The 21,801-nt window shown below is 38.3% G+C and overlaps 1 protein-coding gene across 1 annotated transcript in view; it reads left to right on the top strand.

Annotated features, from left to right (window-relative positions):
* The first annotated feature begins 298 nt into the window (after positions 1-298).
* ADGB (androglobin) overlaps positions 299-21,801 on the top strand; it is a 246,686-nt gene continuing 225,183 nt past the window's right edge. Inside the window, exon 1 of the mRNA XM_030929016.1 lies at positions 299-436. Within this exon, the coding sequence (XP_030784876.1) occupies positions 363-436 (74 nt within the window). The 5' untranslated portion in view covers positions 299-362. The remainder of the gene's footprint in view (positions 437-21,801) is intronic.

Here is a 21,801-nt window from a genome sequence, read left to right on the forward strand (position 1 = left end):
AATATTCAAGAGTGGACAAATGTCTATGGTTCCTAAGGGCAAAGCCAGGCAGAGTGAGTCCTGCAGAAAAGAATGCCCATTAATCAGGGCTGCGCAGTAATCCTAATGTCAAAACCACGCCCCAGGACCTCGATTTCTCTCCAGACACCAACTCCAAGATCCTCCACGGGGATGTGGGATTTGAGTTTAGGCGCTTGCGTCTCACTGCAGCCAGACGCCCCAGAGCCCGTCCCCAGGGACCCGCCCCCGCTCTCAGGGTCGCCGGACGCCGGACGCCGTATCCTGGCAACGCAGACGCTGAGCCTGAGCGCGCCCGCAGGCTCTTTGCTCAGAGCTCAGCCCTACATAGATCGGCGTCTGCCATGGCCTCCAAACAAACCAAAAAGAAAGAGGTGCATCGTATCAACTCGGCGCACGGATCGGATAAATCGAAAGAGTAAGGGACCTCTGCCTGCCCGTCCATCCCTTGGCCTAGTCCCTCGGCATCACCACTAGTTCTGGGGCTGCCTCCCCGTAGCAAACTCTGCCAGGGCAGAAGTTTAGTGGCCTCCTGGCAGCTTGTCTTCTCTAGTAAACCAGATCCAGGAGGTGCTTGCTCTCATACTTCTCTCTTACCTGTCTTGATTCACTTCCTTTCCCAGAACCCCTGATTTTCTTGCTTTGGATGCTCGACTCCCATGGGTGAATCTCCCACCCCTCCTCTGCTTCATAGCCCTCTCAGACAGTTAGAAAGGCCATAGCTTTCCTAAGAAAGAGGCATATCTCAAAGACTTCTGGTTAAAGCCACATCTGCATGGCCCCAGAAATGATACAGACAGAGAAGGACAGACAGACACACATGGACACATTTCACCTTAATGGTGATTTGCTAGTATGCATCTGCCCAGTCCAACGACTCCGACCTTTAATCAGATATAATCAGACATGAAGTGGCTTCAAAACCTTCAAATAGCATAAATGTATAGTTCATGCTACTAAGGTTTACTCTGAGAAAGTAGAAGTAGACCCTCGATCAGGGAATCTTTATGGTGCCTTTGTCCTGGGCTGGTGTTAGGTGGTGTGTCTTAGGATGTACTTTCCCACGTTTATTGTTTTCTTTGGTCGGTTTCCCTAGAGATATCCAGTTATCAGCAGCACAGGACTGGGGCTATTGTTTGAACTTATGCCATTTCTAACGTTCATTCCCACTTGACAATCCCAGCTGCCAACCCTGCTTCAGTGGGATCATTCATGTTCTTCACGCTCTGCCTGATGGGAAGGGTGATGCAATCAATCATTTCAAATTGAAGTTTTACATCCTTGATGCCTGTTTCTCCATTTCCTTCCCTGGCTGAAAAATTCCACATTGGACTGATCCCGAGGATTCACTGATCCCTAGGATTTAAACTCTTTCTCTTTGTGAATTCTTCTCCCAGACTCATTCCCATGTCTGTGAATCTCTAGTCTCTTAGTTCTAACCTCTCTCATAAGCAGGTTTCCAATTACCTGGCAGATAATCCACTCCTTTTACTAGCTTAAATTTTAGATATAACATATATAACTAATATTACATATAAAATTGTATATAGATATTACATGTCTAATAGGATTGCTCTACTTCTGTGTACCAAAGTCAGGTCTTTTCAGCATTGTCTAAGGGTTTCCATTCCTCTAGGTCCAAGGCCAAGGAGGCCCATCAGAATCAGGCCTCTATTACCTCTCTAACGTTACGTTCCACTAACTTCCTCTCCACTCCCTGAGTCATCTCAGGATTGTTCCCACCGCAGGCCTTTACACTTGCTGTTTCCCGTATTGGAAAGCTTTTCTGCTCAAATATCTATATGGTTTTCTCTCTCCCTTCCTTCAGTAGTTTACCTAAATATCATTTTCTCCCGTTAGCTTCTTTGGCCACATGATTTAAAATTACAACCTCTACTTCTCTGCCAAAACAAAACAAAACAAAACAAAGCTCCCTGTCTTCCTTCACTCCTTTGTTTATTTTCATTGACTTTTTTTTTCTCATTTAACATGCTATATATTTCACTTTTTAAAAACTACATTTTTTTTTCATTTGTCTTCCCAATAGGGAAGGCAGGGATTTTTCCTTTTCTATTTTATATACTGTTGAATTCTTAGTACTTAGAGTAGTTCCAAGGTCATACATAGTAGCTCTCAAAAGTATTTAGTGAATGAATGAGTGACTCTCTTAACTAGGAGACATTAAAGGATTGCAAAAGAATTTTGAATACACGCCCCCCCTCCATACACACACACAAATAACTAAGTCACTGATGTTATAAGTAATACACATTGAAGGCTCACAACTCTTTAGGAGCTTTGGGAAAATCTTGGACTTTAATGAATTTATATCCTGAAAGAGATGTGACTGTTAACTCCCATAAAGAAACTTATCAAACCAGACACCATAAAACACATTACTTATCCTGATCCTGTGATGGTTGTATTACACAATAGAAACTAGATTCCCACTGGTAAGATGCAAACTCTCTTCTTACTAAGAATTCTTATTTCTTTTTGAGATAGTAATAAATGTCTAATATGTTTTTTCTAGAAAATATGTGAATTATATCAATAAAAATGTATGCATATATTTATGAAAATAGAAGAGGAAGGGCAAAGAGTTATTTTTTAAAAGCTAAGATTTGTTAGAAACTATCTATTGAGCATCAAACACCAAATCATTAGATTTTTCTGTAGCATTAAATGATAGGATGTTAAGTTCATTATAAATCAAGTCTATCTTCTAAGTTTAACTAAAGAACTAATCACAGAACCTAAGCTCACCCATAGATGTAGGACAGACAAAGTGTCACTTAGTATGAGGCATAGAGATCAAAGTCTAGCAAGGCCCTTTATTTAAAATACACTAGGAGATTTAGAGTAAGTTTTTATGTCATTTTACCACACCTTGTGTTTACACATCCAATAAATACCACCAACTCTAACATGGTCCTGGATACAGAAATAAAAGAAAGTCTTCAGAGCCTTGAAAATGGCTATGCAATAGAATCTTATTCTCCTAGAGATGCCATCTCTGGCATCTCTCTTTTGCCCTAAAATTATGTGTCAGACTGGGAATAAGTGTCATGTTTGGCTTTTGCCTCATATGGCAACTAGCACACAAAAAAAGTCACCATGTGTTTATTAAATGAGCTCATAGTTATGTTATCCGCCTTGGTTTTCATTCCTTCTGAATTTGATTGAAGCCCAATTTTCCTTCTCTTTCCTTTTTGATCTGCCATTGGCAAAGTTCAAAAACTGAGATGTTACAACTGATTACAGTAGAATCATCTATGTTCACATTAATAAGTAAATATAACTTTGAATCACCAAGAAAAACTATTCCAGGTAACTAAGCTGTAAGTCTTTTACATTAAACAATTTCTATTTTATCTATTTCCTAGTTCTCTGTATCAGCCAGTATGAAATCACTATTCTAGGGTGATTCACTCTGGCATCAGTTTTTTGACATTGGACAAGTCATTTTCTATTCTGACATTTAGTTTTCTCTTCTTTAAAGGGGGAGCCCTTTAATTAAAGTTGCTCTTACCCCAGCATGTCCTGTTCTCCCTTCCCTGCTTTATATTTTCCTCCAGTTCTAAGTTTCCATGATTTTATCAGATAAATGTTTTAACTTCACTGGACCCATAATTGGTGAGGGGATTTTGTTACAGTGAAATGTTTAAAATCACGGTTTAATTGATTGTCCTGTTAATCATCTTTTAACATAACAATTTTTAACATAACTTTAACATAACATCACAACTGTCACAGATTTTAACTCTCGTTATCAGTATCTTAGTTCGAGCTACTGTAACAGAATACCATAGACTGGGTAGCTTAAACAACAAACATTTGTTTCCCGCAGTTCTGGAGGCTAGAAGTCAACAAGCAGAGTGCCAGCATGGTCAGGTTTGGGGAAGGCTCTTTACTTCAGGGATCCCCACCCACTGGGGCTGTGGATCAGTACCAGTCTGGTCCATGGCCTGTAAGGACCTGGGCTGCGCAGCAGGATATTACAGGCAGGGGGGTCAACATATCCACATTTCCACCTGACCTCCCCCTCCTGTCAGATTAGCAGTGGCATTAAATTCTCATAGGAGTGCAAATGCTATTGTAAACTGTGTATACAAGGGATCTAGGTTGTATGATCTTTACAAGAATCTAATGCATCCCCCTCTCCATCCGTGGAAAAAAATTGTCTTCCATGAAACTGGTCCCTGTGTGCCAAAAGGTTGGGGACGACTGCTCTACTTAACTCACAAGTATCCGTCTTTTTGTATCCTCACGTGCTAGAGAGAGAGAAGGCTGGTTAGTTCTGTTACTTTTCTTATAAGGACAATAATCGCATCATGAGGTCCCACCCTCATAACCTAATTACCTTCCAAAGACCCCATGTCCTAAAACTATTCCATTGAGAATTAACATTTTAAGATGTGTATTTTGGGAGGGGAGTCACTGATATGCAGTCTGTAATATAAACTAATAACAAGTAGCAATTATAAACACATTTAAATTAATTGATCAATCTAATTGATTTGAAAACTAATAGGTGCTACAGAGATTCATTCACCAGTTAGATGCCACTGGATTGATTTGTAGTGATATCAAGACAAAAATTTGATCTTCTTGGAAGTACTAAATATAATTCTTTGTGTATATCATAGACAACACAACAGAGACAAAAGAAGTCATGCAATTTAAGTATTGACAGTATTAATGTATAAACTTTATACACTAAAATACTTGGAACCTTAATGGGAAGTTTGAGATAGGGACACAATTTGATGTTTGTAGTCATAAAATTTTTTTCACTTCCAAAAGGACATTCAAACCAAGATTGAAAAACAGGTCATCTGTTAAACTAACAAGAACCATATAGCCTTGTAGATTTGTACTTATAAAATAATATTAAGCCTCTTTCAAAAACAGAATGAAATATATTTCATAATTTTCAAGTTATCTAACTTATGACTAAAACCAACATCTAAATTTTATAGAATTTTCAAAAATGATCAGCATGTCTCTCTATAGGAAATTTGAAAAGGATACTATTACGAACGCTGAATTCAAGATTTAGTACAATGAAAACCAACATAAAATAGAAGAATAAATATCTTGCTGTGTATTAGATTAAGTGAATTCTTTCTTGGTTGTCTGAGGCCCAAGAGGGAGATAATCCAATGAAACTATGCAACAGAGGTTGGTACCTAATATGTTCCTCTACCTGCAGCGTTCAGAAAAGAAACCTCCCCTAAGTCAACAGGACACATTAGGGAGGTCCTCTCTGTAACCCGTTCGCATAGCTCACACCAGAAGGCAGAGGTAAGAGGTGAAACTGTTAACAACCCAGGGGTCACCTGAGTCTTGTGATTTCCCCAGGTGACCTGTGTGGAACTCAACAACTATAGTCAATTAACAAATTTAAAAAGTCGGTTGGAATGAGCATCCCCCAAAGTTCTACAATATGGCCAAGGACTTTGATTGTACATTGTTCTTTTTTTAGTAGCCATTCCAAATATCGTGAGATGCATTGTTACAGGAAGTCCCTTGTCCTCCTAAAAGCCACCTCACTTCTCTCTAAGGAGAATGGCCCAGTCCTTTCCCAAGTCCACAAAGGGGAGGTGATAGCATTGCTTTCATGTAAATAATGTAATGCAACATTTTTAAAATCTTCACCTTAATACTTTTGTGTTTAGTTTTATTTTGAATCATCAGCCTTTTTGGTCCCCCTTTTTTGTCCCCCAGTTTGAGATGTATAAAGGCTTTTGCTCTCCCTGGGAGAGGGTGGAGGCAGCCAGGGCTTACCTGTACATTGACTTTAGACCAGTTGTATAAAAGTGCACCTTAAAAATGGGAAAAAAAAAAAAAAAAAAGATCAACTTCAGTGACAGAAACTTTCCCAGAGGATAGCTTATTCTTTATGCCTATTTCCCAATTATTTATTGAGCATTGCCCATGCCTAAGTCACTGGTAGGCCCTAGGTAATAAGGAATTCTGAAACATGATGCTTTCTGTCAAGGGATTTATACTCTGGGGCCAGGGAAGGGAGGATTCATATAGAAGTAACTAGGAGATACAGAGTAATGCCACATTTGACAGGAGAAACTTGTTGGAAGTCATAGAAGGAATCATGCGTTGGTGTGAGGGTAAAGTAGAGAAATCATGAGACTCCTAAAATGAGTTAGAGGAGAGGAAGAACACTTCCAACTGGGGCTGGTTTTTCATTGCCTCTGTCTAATAGCCACTCTTCCATTTCAAAAGGCATAGGTTAGTGGGGTGGTCAGTGCAGGCAACAGGAAAGTGGGGCACAGGTTATCCAAGTTGAATCATAAAGCATCTAAGATGAGTATCCAGCAGAATGACAGGGCTAGATTAAATAATTCAAACTATATATATTGGGGAAATACACATGGTTTCAAACATCAAAATGGTAATTTATGATGTACAATTTGACAATTGCATAGAATTTATGCTGGATTAGAAATCACTATAAGAAATAGTGATAGTCTGAGATAATGGGGGAATGCGTGATTCTTGATCCTCCTGACGATAGTGAGGAACATATTAAATGGGATGTGAGTGTGCACCGTGCACAGCAGATCTGTAAGATGATTGTGGTTAAAGACTATACAAGCCAAGTTTCCAGTCTCCAGTTGCAGTTTTAATATATGATGATGATGTCCAGGCCAGGATGCCATCCTGTCTGAAAAAGAAAATAAAAAATGTTTAGATAAAATTCAGTGACAGATTTCTGAATGCCTTGCCTTACTTATTTTGCATTCTCTCTAGGGCCTGAATATATATTTTATATTTTATATTATATATTTCATAAATGCATGTGTAACTTAATTGAGTTGAACAGCAAACTCAGTGCAGGAGCTAAACCATAAACCCCCTGACTCAGAACCAGAGAGAAACTGGGAGAGCCCAGAGGGAAAAGGCCCTGTCACAGTCATCTGCAGCACCCAGGACAACACTTGGCACAGATTCGGACACTTTACAAATGTCAGTTGTATGTTTTTAAGTATAAAAAACACAGCAAAATTCCATGTTTAATGAGGATACCCCTTTATTTTTAATAGGGCCCTTAGTTCTCCCTTTGAAATAGTCTCAATCTGAGCATTTGTTTAGTAATTTGGCACAATTTAAGAATTATCTCCGGTAATGAAATCTTTTCTTAATCATCCAATTGGTAGTTTTGAGGCAGAAACAATTCTGTTTATTCTGTAGAATTATTATAGAGGTAGAATTAGACTGAAAAGACTTAAATTAACAAACTAATGGAATTAGCCCTTCGTTGTTACCTAAAAACATAATCAATTTTATTCTTTGAAACTAATAACACTCTTGCTAATACTTTTAGATTAGTGGTCCCCAACGTTTTTGGCATCAGGGAGCAGGATCGGTTTTGTGGAAGATGATTTTCCACCAATGAGGGTGGGCAGGGGGGAATGCAGTATTTCTCATAAAGAGTGCACAACCTAATAGCTTCTCATAGGAGTGCACAACCTCACATGTGCAGTTCACAATAGGGTTCGTGCTCCTATGAGAATGTAATGTGTTCACTGATCTGACAGGAGGCAGAGCTCAGGCAGTAGTGCATGCTCACCCACTGCTCACTTCCTGCTGTACGGCCCAGTTCCTAACAGTCCATGACCTGTACTGGTACTGCAGTGACCTAGGGGTTGGGGAACCCTGTTCTAGATGAGCAAAATAATAGTAACTTAATCAAAAGGGGCTATGTAAAGATTTTAATTGACTTTAATATTACTTTGACACTTCTAGGTCACCAATTACGTATATCTCCTAATGCTATCCCTCCCCCCTCCCCACAATAGGACCCAGTGTGTGATGGTCCCCTTCCTATGTCCAAGTGATCTCATTGTTCAATTCCCACCTATGAGTGAGAACATGCGGTATTTGGTTTTCTGTTCTTGCAATAGTTTGCTGAGAATGATGGTTTCCAGCTGTATCCATGTCCCCACAAGGGGACACGAACTCATCCTTTTTTATGGCTGCATAGTATTCCATGGGGTATATGCCACATTTTCTTAATCCAGTCTGTCACTGATGGACATTTGGGTTGATTCCAAGTCTTTGCTATTGTGAATAGTGCCACAATAAACATACGTGTGCATGTGTCTTTATAGCAGCATGACTTATAATCCTTTGGGTATATCCCCAGTAATGGGATGGCTGGATCGAATGGTATTTCTAGTTCTAGATCCTTGAGGAATCGCCACACTGTTTTCCACAATGGTTGAACTAGTTTACAGTCCCACCAACAGTGTAAAAGTGTTCCTGTTTCTCCACATCCTCTCCAGCACCTGTTGTTTCCTGATTTTTTTAATGATTGCCATTCTAACTGGTGTGAGATGGTATCTCATTGTGGTTTTGATTTGCATTTGTCTGTTGGCAAGTGATGATGAGCATTTTTTCATGTGTCTGTTGGCTGCATAAATATCTCCTTTTGAGAAGTGTCTGTTCATATCCTTTGCCCACTTTTTGAAGGGGTTGTTTGTTTTTTTATTGTAGATTTGATTGAGTTCTTTTTTTTTTTTTTTTTTTTTTCTTTGAGACGGAGTCTTGCTCTGTCGCCCAGGCTGGAGTGCAGTGGCCGGATCTCGGCTCACTGCAAGCTCCGCCTCCTGGGTTTACGCCATTCTCCTGCCTCAGCCTCCCGAGTAGCTGGGACTACAGGCGCCCACCACCTCGCCCGGCTAGTTTTTTTGCATTTTTTAGTAGAGACGGGGTTTCACCGACTTAGCCAGGATGGTCTCGATCTCCTGACCTCGTGATCCGCCCGTCTCGGCCTCCCCAAGTGCTGGGATTACAGGATTGAGTTCTTTATAGGTTCTGGATATTAGCCCTTTGTCAGATGAGTAGATTGCAAAAATTTTCTCCCATTCTGTAGGTTGCCTGTTCACTTCGATAGTATTTTCTTTTGCTGTGCAGAAGCTCTTTAGTTTAATTAGATCCCATTTGTCAATTTTGGCTTCTGTTGCCATTGCTTCTGGTGTTTTAGACATGAAGTCCTTGCCCATGCCTATGTCCTGAATGGTATTACCTAGGTTTTCTTCTAGGGTTTTTATGGCTTTAGGTCTAACATTTAAGTCTCTAATCCATCTTGAATTAATTTTCATATAAGGAGTAAGGAAAGGATCCAGTTTCAGCTTTCTACTTATGGCTAGCCAATTTTCCCAGCACCATTTATTAAATAGGGAATACTTTCCCCATTTCTTGTTTTTGTCCACAAATTATTTAAATCAAGGAATTTGTATAATATGAAAGATTGGATAGAAACATTACTAATCTTTCTTATTTTCAACCTTGATAATGAATGTATGCATATGCTGTCATGCCATGGTACACAAGTGGCCAACAAGGTGCTTTGAAATTTTATTTTAGCATTACTTCCCAGGGTAGCTACAAGCTAATTAAGTACAGGTTTTTAAGGCTATAGCTATGTTAATTTGTATGGCTGAATAAGCACATAGTACATTTTTAAAGTAAATAAGCATATATTTATTTTTTCTTTTCTTATTTTTTGGGGTCTCTTTTTTAGTTGTTGGTGGTGTCAAAATGAAGGCCATAATCTAAATATTTTGTAATTTTTTTTCCATCTTTCTGACCTGGAGATATTAATTAATTAATATATTAAACATCAGAATTTAATACATTACTTCAGTTGGATTCTCAGAAGATTAATATGCCCATTTTACCTCTGTTTCCTCACCTCACCGTCTCCAGTTCAGCGTACTTTCGGACCGATCTGTCCACAGTTGCTTGCTTTCCAGAGATTCTCAGAGGCCAGGGTCAACCCAAAGCTATTGCTCAGCTTCTCATCAAAGTTTCTGCAGCATTTGTTTCTGAGTGGTACTATTTAGAAACTACTATTTGTGTGTGTGTGTGTGTGTGTGTGTGTGTGTGTGTGTGTGTGTGTGTGTATAGAGCCATATTCAGCGGAGCTATCTACTAAATCCAAGGGCATGATATGTATCCAGGTGAATTATTAAATTAATTAAAAAGCTACAGGTTATTAAAACTTTATGGATAGGCCGGGTGTGGTGGCTCACACCTGTAATCCCAGCACTTTGAGGGGCTGAGCCAGGCGGATCACGAGGTTAAGAGATTGAGACCATCCTGACCAACATGGCGAAACCCTGTCTCTACTTCTCTACTAAAAATACAAAAATTAGCTGGGCTTGTTGACACACGCCTGTAGTCCCAGCTACTTGGGAGGGTGAGTCAGGAGAATCGCTTGAATCAGAGAGGCAAAGTCTGCAGTAAGTGGAAATTGTGCCATTACACTCCAGCCTGGTGACAGAGCAAGACTCTCTCAAAACAAAACAAAACAGATCAAACAAAAAACCTTACGGATATAAAGGGAAAGGGACAGAAAGTAGGAAGAACTGAGAACTATTTTCCTTGCTTTTGTCCCAGGTATGAACCAGAAATACCTGGGAAAAAAACCGAGTTTAATCAGGTAAGGTTAAGGTCAAGGGTGAAGGCTGTCCTGTGCAAATTGGCAATGGGGCCCTTTCAGCATACTGAAAAATGCAAATTAATTAATTAGAAATTTGAGACAAAGCCTCATCTTTGTTCTACCTTGAGTCAGGGTCTAAGATCAATTTGGAACTACTTTGTACCACAAAGAGGTTATGAGCAAAATGGTTGGCAGTTCCTTTTTTTTTTTTTTTTTTTTGCTTCTTTACTTTTCCCTTCCAAATTTAGTTTCAATGATACATGTGCAGGTTTCTTATATGGGTAAATTGCACATTGCTGGAGTTTAGTTTACAAATTATTTCACCAACCAGGTCCTCACTACAGCATCAGATAGGTAGTTTTTCCATCCTCCTCATCCTCCAACCTCCACCCTCAAGTAGGCCCTGTTATCTATTGTTCCCTTATTTGTGTTCTATGTGCTCAGTGTTTAGCTACTATTTATAAGTGAGAACATGTAGTATTTGGTTTTCTGTTCCTGTGTTAATTCACATAGGATAATGGCATCCACTTCCATCCAGGTTGTGGCAAAGGACATAGTTTCATTTTTAATGACTGCATAGTATTCCATGTTGTATATGTACTATATTTCCTTTATCCATCCCACCGTTGATGGGCACCTTGGTTGATTCTATGCCTTTGCTATTGTGAATAATGCTACAATGAATATACACATGCATGTGTCTTTATGGTAGAATGATTTATATTCCCTTGGGTATATACCCACGAAAGGGATTTCTGGGTCAAATGATGGTCCTGTTTTAAATTCTTTGAGAAATCTCCAAATTGCTTTCTTGGAAATGGCTGAACAAATTTGCGTACCCTCCACCAATGTACAAGTATCCTCTTTTCCCTAAACTTCACCTGCATCTGTTATTTTTTGATTTTTTGTAATATCCATTCTTAATGGTGTGAGATGATTGATTGGTATTTCTCTGATGATTAGTGATGTTGAGCATTTTTTCATATGCTTGTTGGCTGTCTGTTTATGTCCTTTGTCCATTTTAAGTGGGGTTATATGTTTTTTGCTTGTTGATTTAAGTTCCTTATAGATTCTAGATATTAAACTGTTGTCAGATGCATAGTTTGCAAATATTTTCTTCCATTCTGTTGGCTGTTCATTTACTTTGTTGATAGTTTCTTTTACTTTGGAGAAGCTCTTTAGTTTAATTAAGTCCCGCTAGTCAATTTTTGTTTTGTTGCAATTGCTTTTGGAGCCTTCATCATAAAATATTTATGTCCAGAATGGTATCTCCTAGCTTTTCTTCTAGGGTGTTTTTTAAACAGTTTTACATTTTCCATTTAAGTCTTTAATCCATCTTCAGTTGCTTTACGTACATGGTGAAAGAAAGGGGTCCAGTTTCAATCTTCTATATATGGCTGGTCAGTTATCCCAGTACCATTTATTGAATAGAAAGTCCTTTCCACATTGCTTGTTATTGCTGACTTTGTCGAAGATCAGATGGTTGTAGGTAGGTAACTTTATTTCCATGTTCTGCAACCTGTTCCATTGGTCTGTGTGTCTGTTTTTGTATCAGTATCATACTGCTTCAGTCACTGTAGCCTTGTAGTATAGTTTGAAGTTGGCAAACATGATGCCTCCAGCTTTGTTCTTTTTGCATAGGATCGTCTTGGCTATTTGGGTTCCTTTTTGGTTCCATATGCATTTTATGATAGTTTTTTTTCCAATTCTGTATAAAATGACATGGGTATATTGATAGGAATAGCACTAAATATCTAAATTGCTTTGGGCAGCATGGTCATTTTAACAATATTGATTTTTCCTATCCATGAGCATGGGATGTTTTTCCATTTATTTGTGTCATCTCTGATTTCTTTAAGTAATATTTTGTAATCCTTCATGTAAAGTTCTTTCATCTCCTTGGTTAGCTGTATACCTAGGTATTCTATTCTTTTGTGGCTATTGTGAATGGGATTGCATTTTTAATTGGATCTCAGCTTGGATGTTTTTGGTGTATATAAATGCTACTGATTTTGGTACATTGGTTTTGTATCCTGAAACTTTGATGAAGTTATCAGGTCTAAGAGCCATTGGGCTGAGACTTTAGAGTTTACTATGTATAGAATCATACAGTCTACAAAGAGAGATAGTTTGACTTCCTCTATTCCTATTTGTATGCCTTTTATGTATTTTTCTTGCCTTATTGCTCTGGCTAGGACTTCCAGAGCTATTTGGAACAGGAGTGGTGAGAGTAGGCATCCTTTTCATGTTCTGGTTCTCAAAAGGAATCTTTCCATCTTTTGCCTATTCAGTATAATGCCGGCTGTAGTTTTTCATAAATGGCTCTTATTATTTTGGTGTATGTTCCTTAAATGCCTAGTTTGTTCAGTTTTTAATGTGAAGGGGGTAACAGATTTTTATCAAAAGCCTTTATTTAGTATATTGAGATGATCATGTGGTTTTTGTTTTCAGTTCTGCTTATGTGATGAATAATGTTTATTGATTTGCTTTTGTTGAACCAACCTTGCATCCCATGAATAATGCCTACTTGATTGTGGTGAATCAGCTTTTTGATGTGCTGCTGGATTTGGTTTGTTAGTATTTTGTTGAGGATTTTAGCATCTGTGTCCATCAAGAACATTGTTCTGAAGGTTTTGTTTTGGGATTTTTTACATTGTGTCTCTACCAGGATTTGGTATCAGAACGATGCTGGCTTCATAGAATGAGGTAGGGAGGGTTCCCTCCTTCTTGATGTGTTGGAGTCATTTCAGAGGGATTGGTACCAGCTCTTCTTTGTATGTCTGGTAGAATTCTGCAGTGAATCCATCTGGTTCAGAGTGTTTTCTGGTTAGTAGGGTTTTTTTTTTTTTTTATTACTGATTCAATTTTGGAACATGTCATCGGTCTTTTCAGGATTTCAGTTTCTTCCTGGTTCAAATTTGGTAGGTTGTATGTTTCTAGGAATTTATCCATTTCTTCTAGGATTTTTAGTTTGTTTGCATAGAGCTGTTTGTAATAGTCTCTGAGGGTTTTTTTTTTTTTTTTTTTTTTGTTTTTTTTGTATTTCTGTGGAGGCAGTGGTCATGTGTTTTTTTATTAGTATTAATGTAGCTAACAGTCTGTCAGTCTTATTTATTTTTTCTAACAAAATAACTTTTGGTTTTGTTGATCATTTGTATGTTTTTTTGTGTTTCCATTTCTTTCAGCATGTCTCTAACTTTGGTTATTTCTTCCCCCTTCTAGCTTTGTGGTTGGTTTGCTATTGTTTTTCTAGTTCCTCTTGTTGTGATGTTAGATTGTTAATGTGAAAAGCATCTAACTTTTTGATGTGGGCATTTAGGAATATAAAATTCCCTTTTAACACTGCTTTAGCAGTGTCCCAGAGAGTCTTATATGTTGTATCTTTGTTTTCATTAGTTTCAAAGAATTTCTTGGTTTCTGCCTTAATTTCATTGCTTACCCAAAAGTCATTTCAGGAACATGTTGTTTAATTTCAACTTAATTATATGAGTTTTAGAGATCTTGGTTTTGATTACTTCTTACAACGCTGTGGTGCAAGAGTGGTTGGTATGATTTCAAAATTTTTTCAATTTGTTGAGAATTACTTTGTTGTCTAAGACATGGTTGATTTTACAGTATGTGCCATGTGAAAATGTGAAGAATGTATATTCTGTTTTTATTGGGTGGAGTGTTCTGTAGATGTCTGTCAGGTCCATTTGGTCATGTGTCGAGTTTAGATCCTGAATATCTTTTTTAATTTTCTGCCTTGATGATCTGTCTAATACTGTCAGTGGGGTGTTAAGGTCTCCCAGTATTATTGTGTGGTTATCTAAGTCTTTTCATAGTTTTCTAGGAGCTTGCCCGATTGCCCCAGTTTTGGATGCATATGTTTAGGATAGTTAAGTCTTCTTTTTGAACTGAGCCCTTTATCATTATTTAATCGTCTTCTTTGTCCCTTTCGATTATTGTTGGCTTAAAGTCCATTTTGTCTGAAATAAGAATAGCAACTTTTGCTCTTTTTTGTTTTCTATTTGCTTGATAGATCTTTCTCTATCGCTTTACTTTGAGCATGTGGTTGTCATTGCATGTGAGATGGGTCTCCTGAAGATAGCATGAAACTATCTTAAGTTCTGCTTCTTTATCCAACTTACCACTCTGTGCCTTTTAAGTGGGATGTTTAGCCCATATATATTCAGGGTTAACAAGGTGTGGATTTGATTCTGTCATCATGTTGTTAGTTGGTTGTTATGTACACTTGTCCATGTAGTTGATTTATAGTATCAATGGTAGACTTTATTGTGTAGTTTATTTATCGTGTAAATTCCATAGCTGACTTACAGTGTCAATGTAGGTGATTTATAGCATCAATATACTTTACCGTCTTTTTGTGGTGGCCAGCAACAATCTTTCATTTCCATATTTAGCACTCCCTTAAGGACCTCTTTTAAAGGAGGTCTGGTGGTAACGAATTCCCTTAGCGTATGCTTGTTTGAAAAGGATTTTATTTCTACTTCAGTTATGAAGCTTAGTTTGGCTGGATGTGAAATTCTTGGTTGGAATTTCTTTTCTTTAAGGATATTGAATATAGGCCTCCAATTTCTTCTGGTTGTAGGGTTTCTGCTGAAAGATCTTCTGTTAGACTGATGGGATTCCCTTTTGGCAGTGAATCCATCTGGGCCAGAGCTTTTTCTGCTTGGTAGATTTTTTGATTATTTAGGCGTAGGTGACCTGCCCCTTCTCTCTAGCTGCCTTTAATATTTCTTTTGTTTGCATGAATCTTGGAGAATTTGATTACTATATGTCTTGGGGATGGTCACCTTGTGTAGCATCTCTCAGGGGTTCTCTAAATTTCCTGAATTTGAGTGTCAACCTCTCTATTGAGATTGAGGAAATTTTCATGGACAATGTCCTTAATTGTTGTTAATACTACTGATTGTGTTATGAAATTCCTGTAGTGAGTTTTTCAGCTCTGTCAGATGAGTTTGGCTTTTCCTTAAAATGGCTCTTTCATTTTTCCGCTCTCAAATCATTTTACTGGATTCCTTAAATTTGTTGGATTGGTTTTCAACTTTCTCCTGAATCTCTGCAATCTATGTTACCATCTAGAATCTGAATTTTATGTCGGTCATTTCAGTCATTTGAGTCTGGTTAAGAACCATTGCTGGGGAGCTAGTATGGTCATTTGAAGGTAAGAAGACACTTTGGCTTTTATAATTGCTGTGGTTCCTGTGCTGGTTCTTTCTCATCTGTGTGGGCTAGTATTCCTTTAATCATTGAAGTTGTTGTCATTTGGATGGAGCATTTTTCTTTTATATTCTTTGATGCCGTTGAGGGTTTGACCATGGTATAAGTTGAGTTTAGTCAACTGGCTTCATTTCTGGTTGATTTCAGGGGGACATAGCCAAGATCAGCACTCCTGGGCTGCATGCTCTAACCCTGGGTGGCTGGGACCAAGCCTGTGATTTTGTTCTCTGGCTCCTTGAAGTTAAGCACCTGCTGCATTGGAGGGGCCAAGATATTCCCAGTCAGCTAGCAACAACACTCCAATGGGGGGTGGTTCACAGTAAAAGCATTTCATTGTGGTGGTGTCACAGTGAGGTCTGCTATAAATGTGTGCTGGTGGTAAGTTGTCAAGGTCCACATGCATGTGCCCATGCTGCTGGCTGCAGGGTGGCAGGATCCATTCACACATGCACGCTGGCATGAACAGACCAGTGGCGGGGTGATGGGGTCTGCATGTGTGCTCATGCAGTGCTGGCAGTAGGGTGGCAGGGTAGAAAGGTCCACATACACCTACATATGCCAGCACATTGGTACGGTAGTCAGGGGAGGCTGCAGGTGAGTGCATGCTGGCAACATTGTGTTACGGGGGTTGTAGGCAGGCACATGCTGGTGGGGTCCCATCTGTAGGAGCTCTCTGATGGCTAGACAGGGCTTTTTGGTGAAAGTGGTCACTAGAAAGCCACCCCAGTTGAGCATCTGAGGCTGTGCTGCAAGCAGGTGAAGCCAGGCAGGGACTCTTGGAAAGACTGGTAGACAGGGAAATGCTCAGATTAGACTGTTCCCATTCAATGGGTAACATAACCCTGTTCTGTTCAGGTTCAGCTGTCAACAAAGGCCAAAACCACCTGGAGGAGCATGGCAAGTCTTGAGGGCTGGGCTCCCCTGTAGCCATTCCTGTGCCAAATTTTCTGGGCTCCTGATAGGCTGAAGTCCTGTCCTTGCCACCTCTCCAGGAAGCTCTCTATGCCAGCTCAAATGTCTGTGGGCATCGTGGGGTCTCCTGCAGCTGGGATTCTGAAAGTTCATGGCAAGAGTGGACCACTCCATGCCTATTTATCTCACTCCTTCCCCCAGGAGCTGCTCAGGGCCAGAAATGAGTCCTGGTGTTCGGCAACCCTATGTAGGGTCCCCAGCTTCCACCTCCTTCAGTGCAGGGTCTGTGTCCTCCCCCCATCTCCTCTCACTGCCCTCCTTCTGAAGATCTGTTCATAATATGTCTGGCTTCTTGATGACCTAGTCTCTTGGGCAAACCTCTTCCTGATGCATCTAGTCAGCCTCCTTGGGAATTGTTTTTAAAAGGGATTAGTTTGAGCCTGCACATGTACTAGCCTTTGGGTTCTACAGATCTATTTTTTTAACGGATTTTGATTAAAGTCTTTATGGAAACCATTTCATGTATTTGCATACTTCTTACAAATGTTAACTTTGCTGCTGAAAGGTGGCATATCCTGGGAAATGCCAAAAGCTTAAGATCTTAGTGGCCAGCATTACTTTGCTTGGAAACAGAGTAGCAGAAGCAGCCTGTGTCCCAGACTGCTCTCCTGGGTCATTGTCTCTCACAAGGATTCAGGTGCCTTCAGGGGAACATAAGGCACTGCAGCCTGATCTGGCCTCTTTTATCTTTTCCTGGAGTTTTCATCTCTCTCCCATCTGCCTCCTGCCTTGTTTTCTGTCTCTTACCTATGAAATTAAGTCATTCTCTGATGGTCTTAGTTTCTCTTCTCTCCCCTTTGATTAAAACAATTATTCTTTACTTAAGATTACTAAATTAACATCTCTGAACCTTATCATGCGATTAAGCTCATGTTCAAGTGGACAAATATATCTGGATGTGCTCCCCTACTCCAAATTAAATCAGTCTAAATGGGAGTCATCCTTTTCTCTCCCAACCATATACACACTTCTTATGTTGCTATTTTTAGAGAATATTACTTCTATCTTCCCTGTAATCTTGACTCTAGAGATCAGTCATCTTTGACCTCTCCCTCTCTTTTACCCATCACATCCACGTGGTTTCTTTGTTCTTTCAGTTGTTCACCTTGGCTCCACATTCACTTTCTTCCCTGCCATCCTCTAGTTGAGGCCCTTTTAAACTCTAGGTGGAACCACTTGAGAAAACATTCTCATTCCCTTTTCTTTAGTCAAGGCTTTTCTTATCCGAATTACTTTATATATGTAGTGCTGTCAGTAATCTTTGTAATCTACCATTTTGCTGGTAGAATGGTCCTGCTCTTTTTGAAAAAAGAAGAATGAAAGAAGGGAGACAGGGAGAGAGGGAGAGAGAAAAAGAGAGAGAGAGAGAGAGACAATGCTCTCAGCAATCAGCTCACAACTAGCTTCAGCTCCCACCTATTCTCTATATCAACTAAATGCTACCATCCTATTTATCATTATTCCACTTTTCTACTTCTACCCCCTGCCCATTTCCTTTTCTATGTTTGTAGTAACTTTTGTGCTACACCTAATTCCATCCCTATCTATGAAGCCATAAAGCCCACATTTACTTTCCAAGTTGAAAACAATTTTTCTCTCTCTTCTGTACTAATAAAGTACTTTGTTTTAAATTTTGTTATAAGTCTCTTCATTTGTGCCTTTGCATTTTAATTATTGCATTATTTATTCTCATTCATTTTATTTGAGAATAGAAACTGAATCTTTGCATTTACCCAAGCACGATCTATTGAAAAATAAATAAATGTTGAACTTTTAAAGTTAAAAGGCCATTTAAATAATTTTTGTTAAACCAAGTGAAACTCAGAATGCCCTGACCCAAAATAGTTCAATTATCTAATTCTATTCATATTCTGATTCCGTGAGGGTATTAGCTGACACTACTTAAGGCAGCATGCTGGTTGCACATTGTATGAGTAAATTGCCTCCCACTATGAATAAAATCATGTCCTTACACTGAACAGCATGCCTGAAGAAAACAATGGCAAAATTTCAGACTCTAATGTTATTGAAATTTTAACATCCCTACAGTGAATTACTTCTATGAAATAATCTAATTAAAGCAAATATATGAATGCATCAGTATGTTTATATGTGCATATAAGCAAGATTCTGCTGTGTTTCTATTGCTTCAAAGTCTGTAGTGGCTTTATGCCTTTGTACTATATACTAATTTTATTATGTATAAAGACAGTTTTCACCTTTCCCAACTCCAGATTATGTAGGATATTTGATATGCCAAGAATAGATATATATATAAAACAATATGTAGACAAAACAAATTTTATTGCATATGACTTAGGTAATCAACAATATAATAGAATGTCGATTTAAATGTAACTATTTATTAAAAGTTTAGTAACAGATATTCCTGCTATCATGAAGTGATGTTTGTAATTTCCTGAAGTTGCCTTTTAAAATCCCCAGACTTGTTTTCTTTCCCTCCCTCCCTTCCTTCCTTCCTTCCAACGGTTTTATACATTGATATACAATGCATTGCACATGTTTAAGGTATGCACTTTGATAAGTTCCGATGTGCATCTATACACATGAAACCTTCACCACTATCAAAACATAAACAGATCTATCATTTTAAAAAGTTTACTTCTGCCCTTAGTAATCTTTTCATCCTGTCCTTTACTGATATCGGTTCCCAGAAACCACTCTTCTGTTTTCTGTCATTTTATTAGTTTGTATTTTCTAGAATTTTATATAAATGGAATCAAACCTATGTACACGTTTTGTATGGCTTCTTGTAATCATAATTATTTATTTTATTTTTATTAATACATAACTGTACATATTTATAGGGTTATGTGATATTTTGGTAAATGCATACAATGTGTAATGATCAAGTCAGGGTAATTAGGATATCCGAGTTAGGCCATTGTTGCATTGCTGTAAAAGAATAATGGCTGGGTAATTAGGAAATGAGGTTGAATTGGCTCACAGTTCTGCAGAATGTACAGGAAGCATGGTGCTAACATTTGCTCAACTTCCGATGGGGCCCTCAGGAAGCTTATAATCATGGTAGAATGTGACAGAGAGCCAGCATGTCACATGCCAAGAGCAGGAGCAAGAGAGTAAATGGGGAGGTCTCAGACTCTTTTAAATAACCAGAACTCAGGTGACCTGAGTAAGAACTCACTCATCACCAAGGGGATTGTGCTAATCCATTCATGAGGGATCCACCCCCACAGTCAAATCACTTCCCACTAGGCCCCATCTTTATGACTGGGAATCACATTTCAACATGAGATTTGGAGTGGACAGACATCCAAACCATATCACCAACACCTCAAACATTTATTGTATCTTTGTGTTGAGAACACTCCAAATCTTCGCTTTCTGCTATTTTGATATATACGATAAATTATTGTTAAATATAGTCACTCTACTGTGCTATCAAACACTAGAACTTACTCCTATCTAACTGTGTTTTTGTACCCATTAACCAATATCTCTTTGCTCCCCCTAATTCTTACCCTTCTCAGCCTTTGGTAACCATCATTCTACTCTCTACCTCCATGAGATCAACTTTTTTAGCTTCCACCTATAAGTGAGAACATGGAATATTTATCTTTCCGTGTCTGACTTGTTTCACTTTATATAATGTCCTCCAGTTTCATCCCTGTTGCTGCAGATTACAGGATTTCATTTTTATGGCTAAATAGGACATTTTCTTTATCCATTCATCTGTTGATGGACATGTAGGTTGGTTCCATATCTTGGCTACTGTGAATAGTGCTGTAATAAATATGGAAGTGCATATATCCTTTTGATATACTGACTTCATTTCCTTTGGATATATATCCATTAGTGGGATTGCTATATCATATGGTTGTTCTATTTTTGTTTTTTTGAGGAAACTCTGTACTGTTTTTCATAGTAGCTGTACTAGTTTACATTCCCACCAGCAGTGTGCTAGCCTTCCTCTTTCTCAGCATTCTTGCCAGCATTTGTTATTTTTTTGTCTTTGATAATAGTCGTTTTAACTGAGGGTGTGATGGTGTCTTACTGTGGTTTTGATTTGTATATCTCTGATGATTAATGATGTTGAACATTTTTTATATACCTGTTGGCCATTTGTATGTCTTCTTTTGAAAAATGTCTATTGAGATCATTTACTCATTTTTTAATTGTATTAATTGGGGTTTTTTGGCTATTGAGTTGTTTAAGTTTTCTATATATTCTAGTTATTAATGGATAGTAAGGTAGATGGTTTGTGAATATTTTTGCCCATTCTGTAGGTTGTCTCTTTGCTCTGTTAATTTTTTCCTGTACTGTGCAGGAGCTTTTTATCTTGATATGATCTCGTGTGTCTATTTTTGCTTGTGTTGCCTGTGCTTTAGAAATCTTATTAAAATACATATATTTGCTCAAACCAATGACCTTAAGCATTTTCCCAATCTTTTTTTCTAGTAGTTTTATAGCTTCAATTCTTACATTTAAATGTTTAACCCATTTTGACTTGATTTTTGTATATGGTGAGAGGCAGGGGTCTAGTTTCATTTTTTATGCATATGAATGTCCAATTTTCCCAGTGCCATTTATTGAAAAGACTGTTCTTTCCCTCAATGTATGTTTTTGGTGCCTTTGTCAAAAATGGGTTGACTGTAAATGTGTGGATTTATTTCTGGGTCCTCTCTTCTGCTTCATTGGTTTATGTGTCTGGTTTTGTTGTTGTTGTTGTTGTTTTGCCAGAATCGTGCTTCTTTGGTTATTACAGCTTTGTAATCTATTTTGATGTCAAGTAGTGTGATGCCTCGAGCTTTGTCCTTTTTGTTCAGGATTGCTTTGGTTATTCTGTGTCATTTGAGGTTCCATACAAATTTTAGAATACTTTTTTTTTTATTTCTCTGAAGAATGACATTGATATTTTGGAAGGGATTGTATTGAGTCTGTAGATCACTGTGCCTAGTATGGATATTTTAACAATAATAATTCTTTCAATTTATAAGAATGAGAGTTTTTTTCATCTTTTTGTGTGCTTTTCAATGTTTTAGTATTTTTTCAGTTTTCAGTATTTCAGTTTTCTTTATAGAGATCATTCACTTCTTTGGTTGCATTTATTTGTAGGTATTTTGTTGTCTTTTAGC

The sequence above is a fragment of the Rhinopithecus roxellana genome, chromosome 4 (genome assembly GCF_007565055.1).
Source record: "Rhinopithecus roxellana isolate Shanxi Qingling chromosome 4, ASM756505v1, whole genome shotgun sequence".
NCBI lineage: Eukaryota > Metazoa > Chordata > Mammalia > Primates > Cercopithecidae > Rhinopithecus > Rhinopithecus roxellana.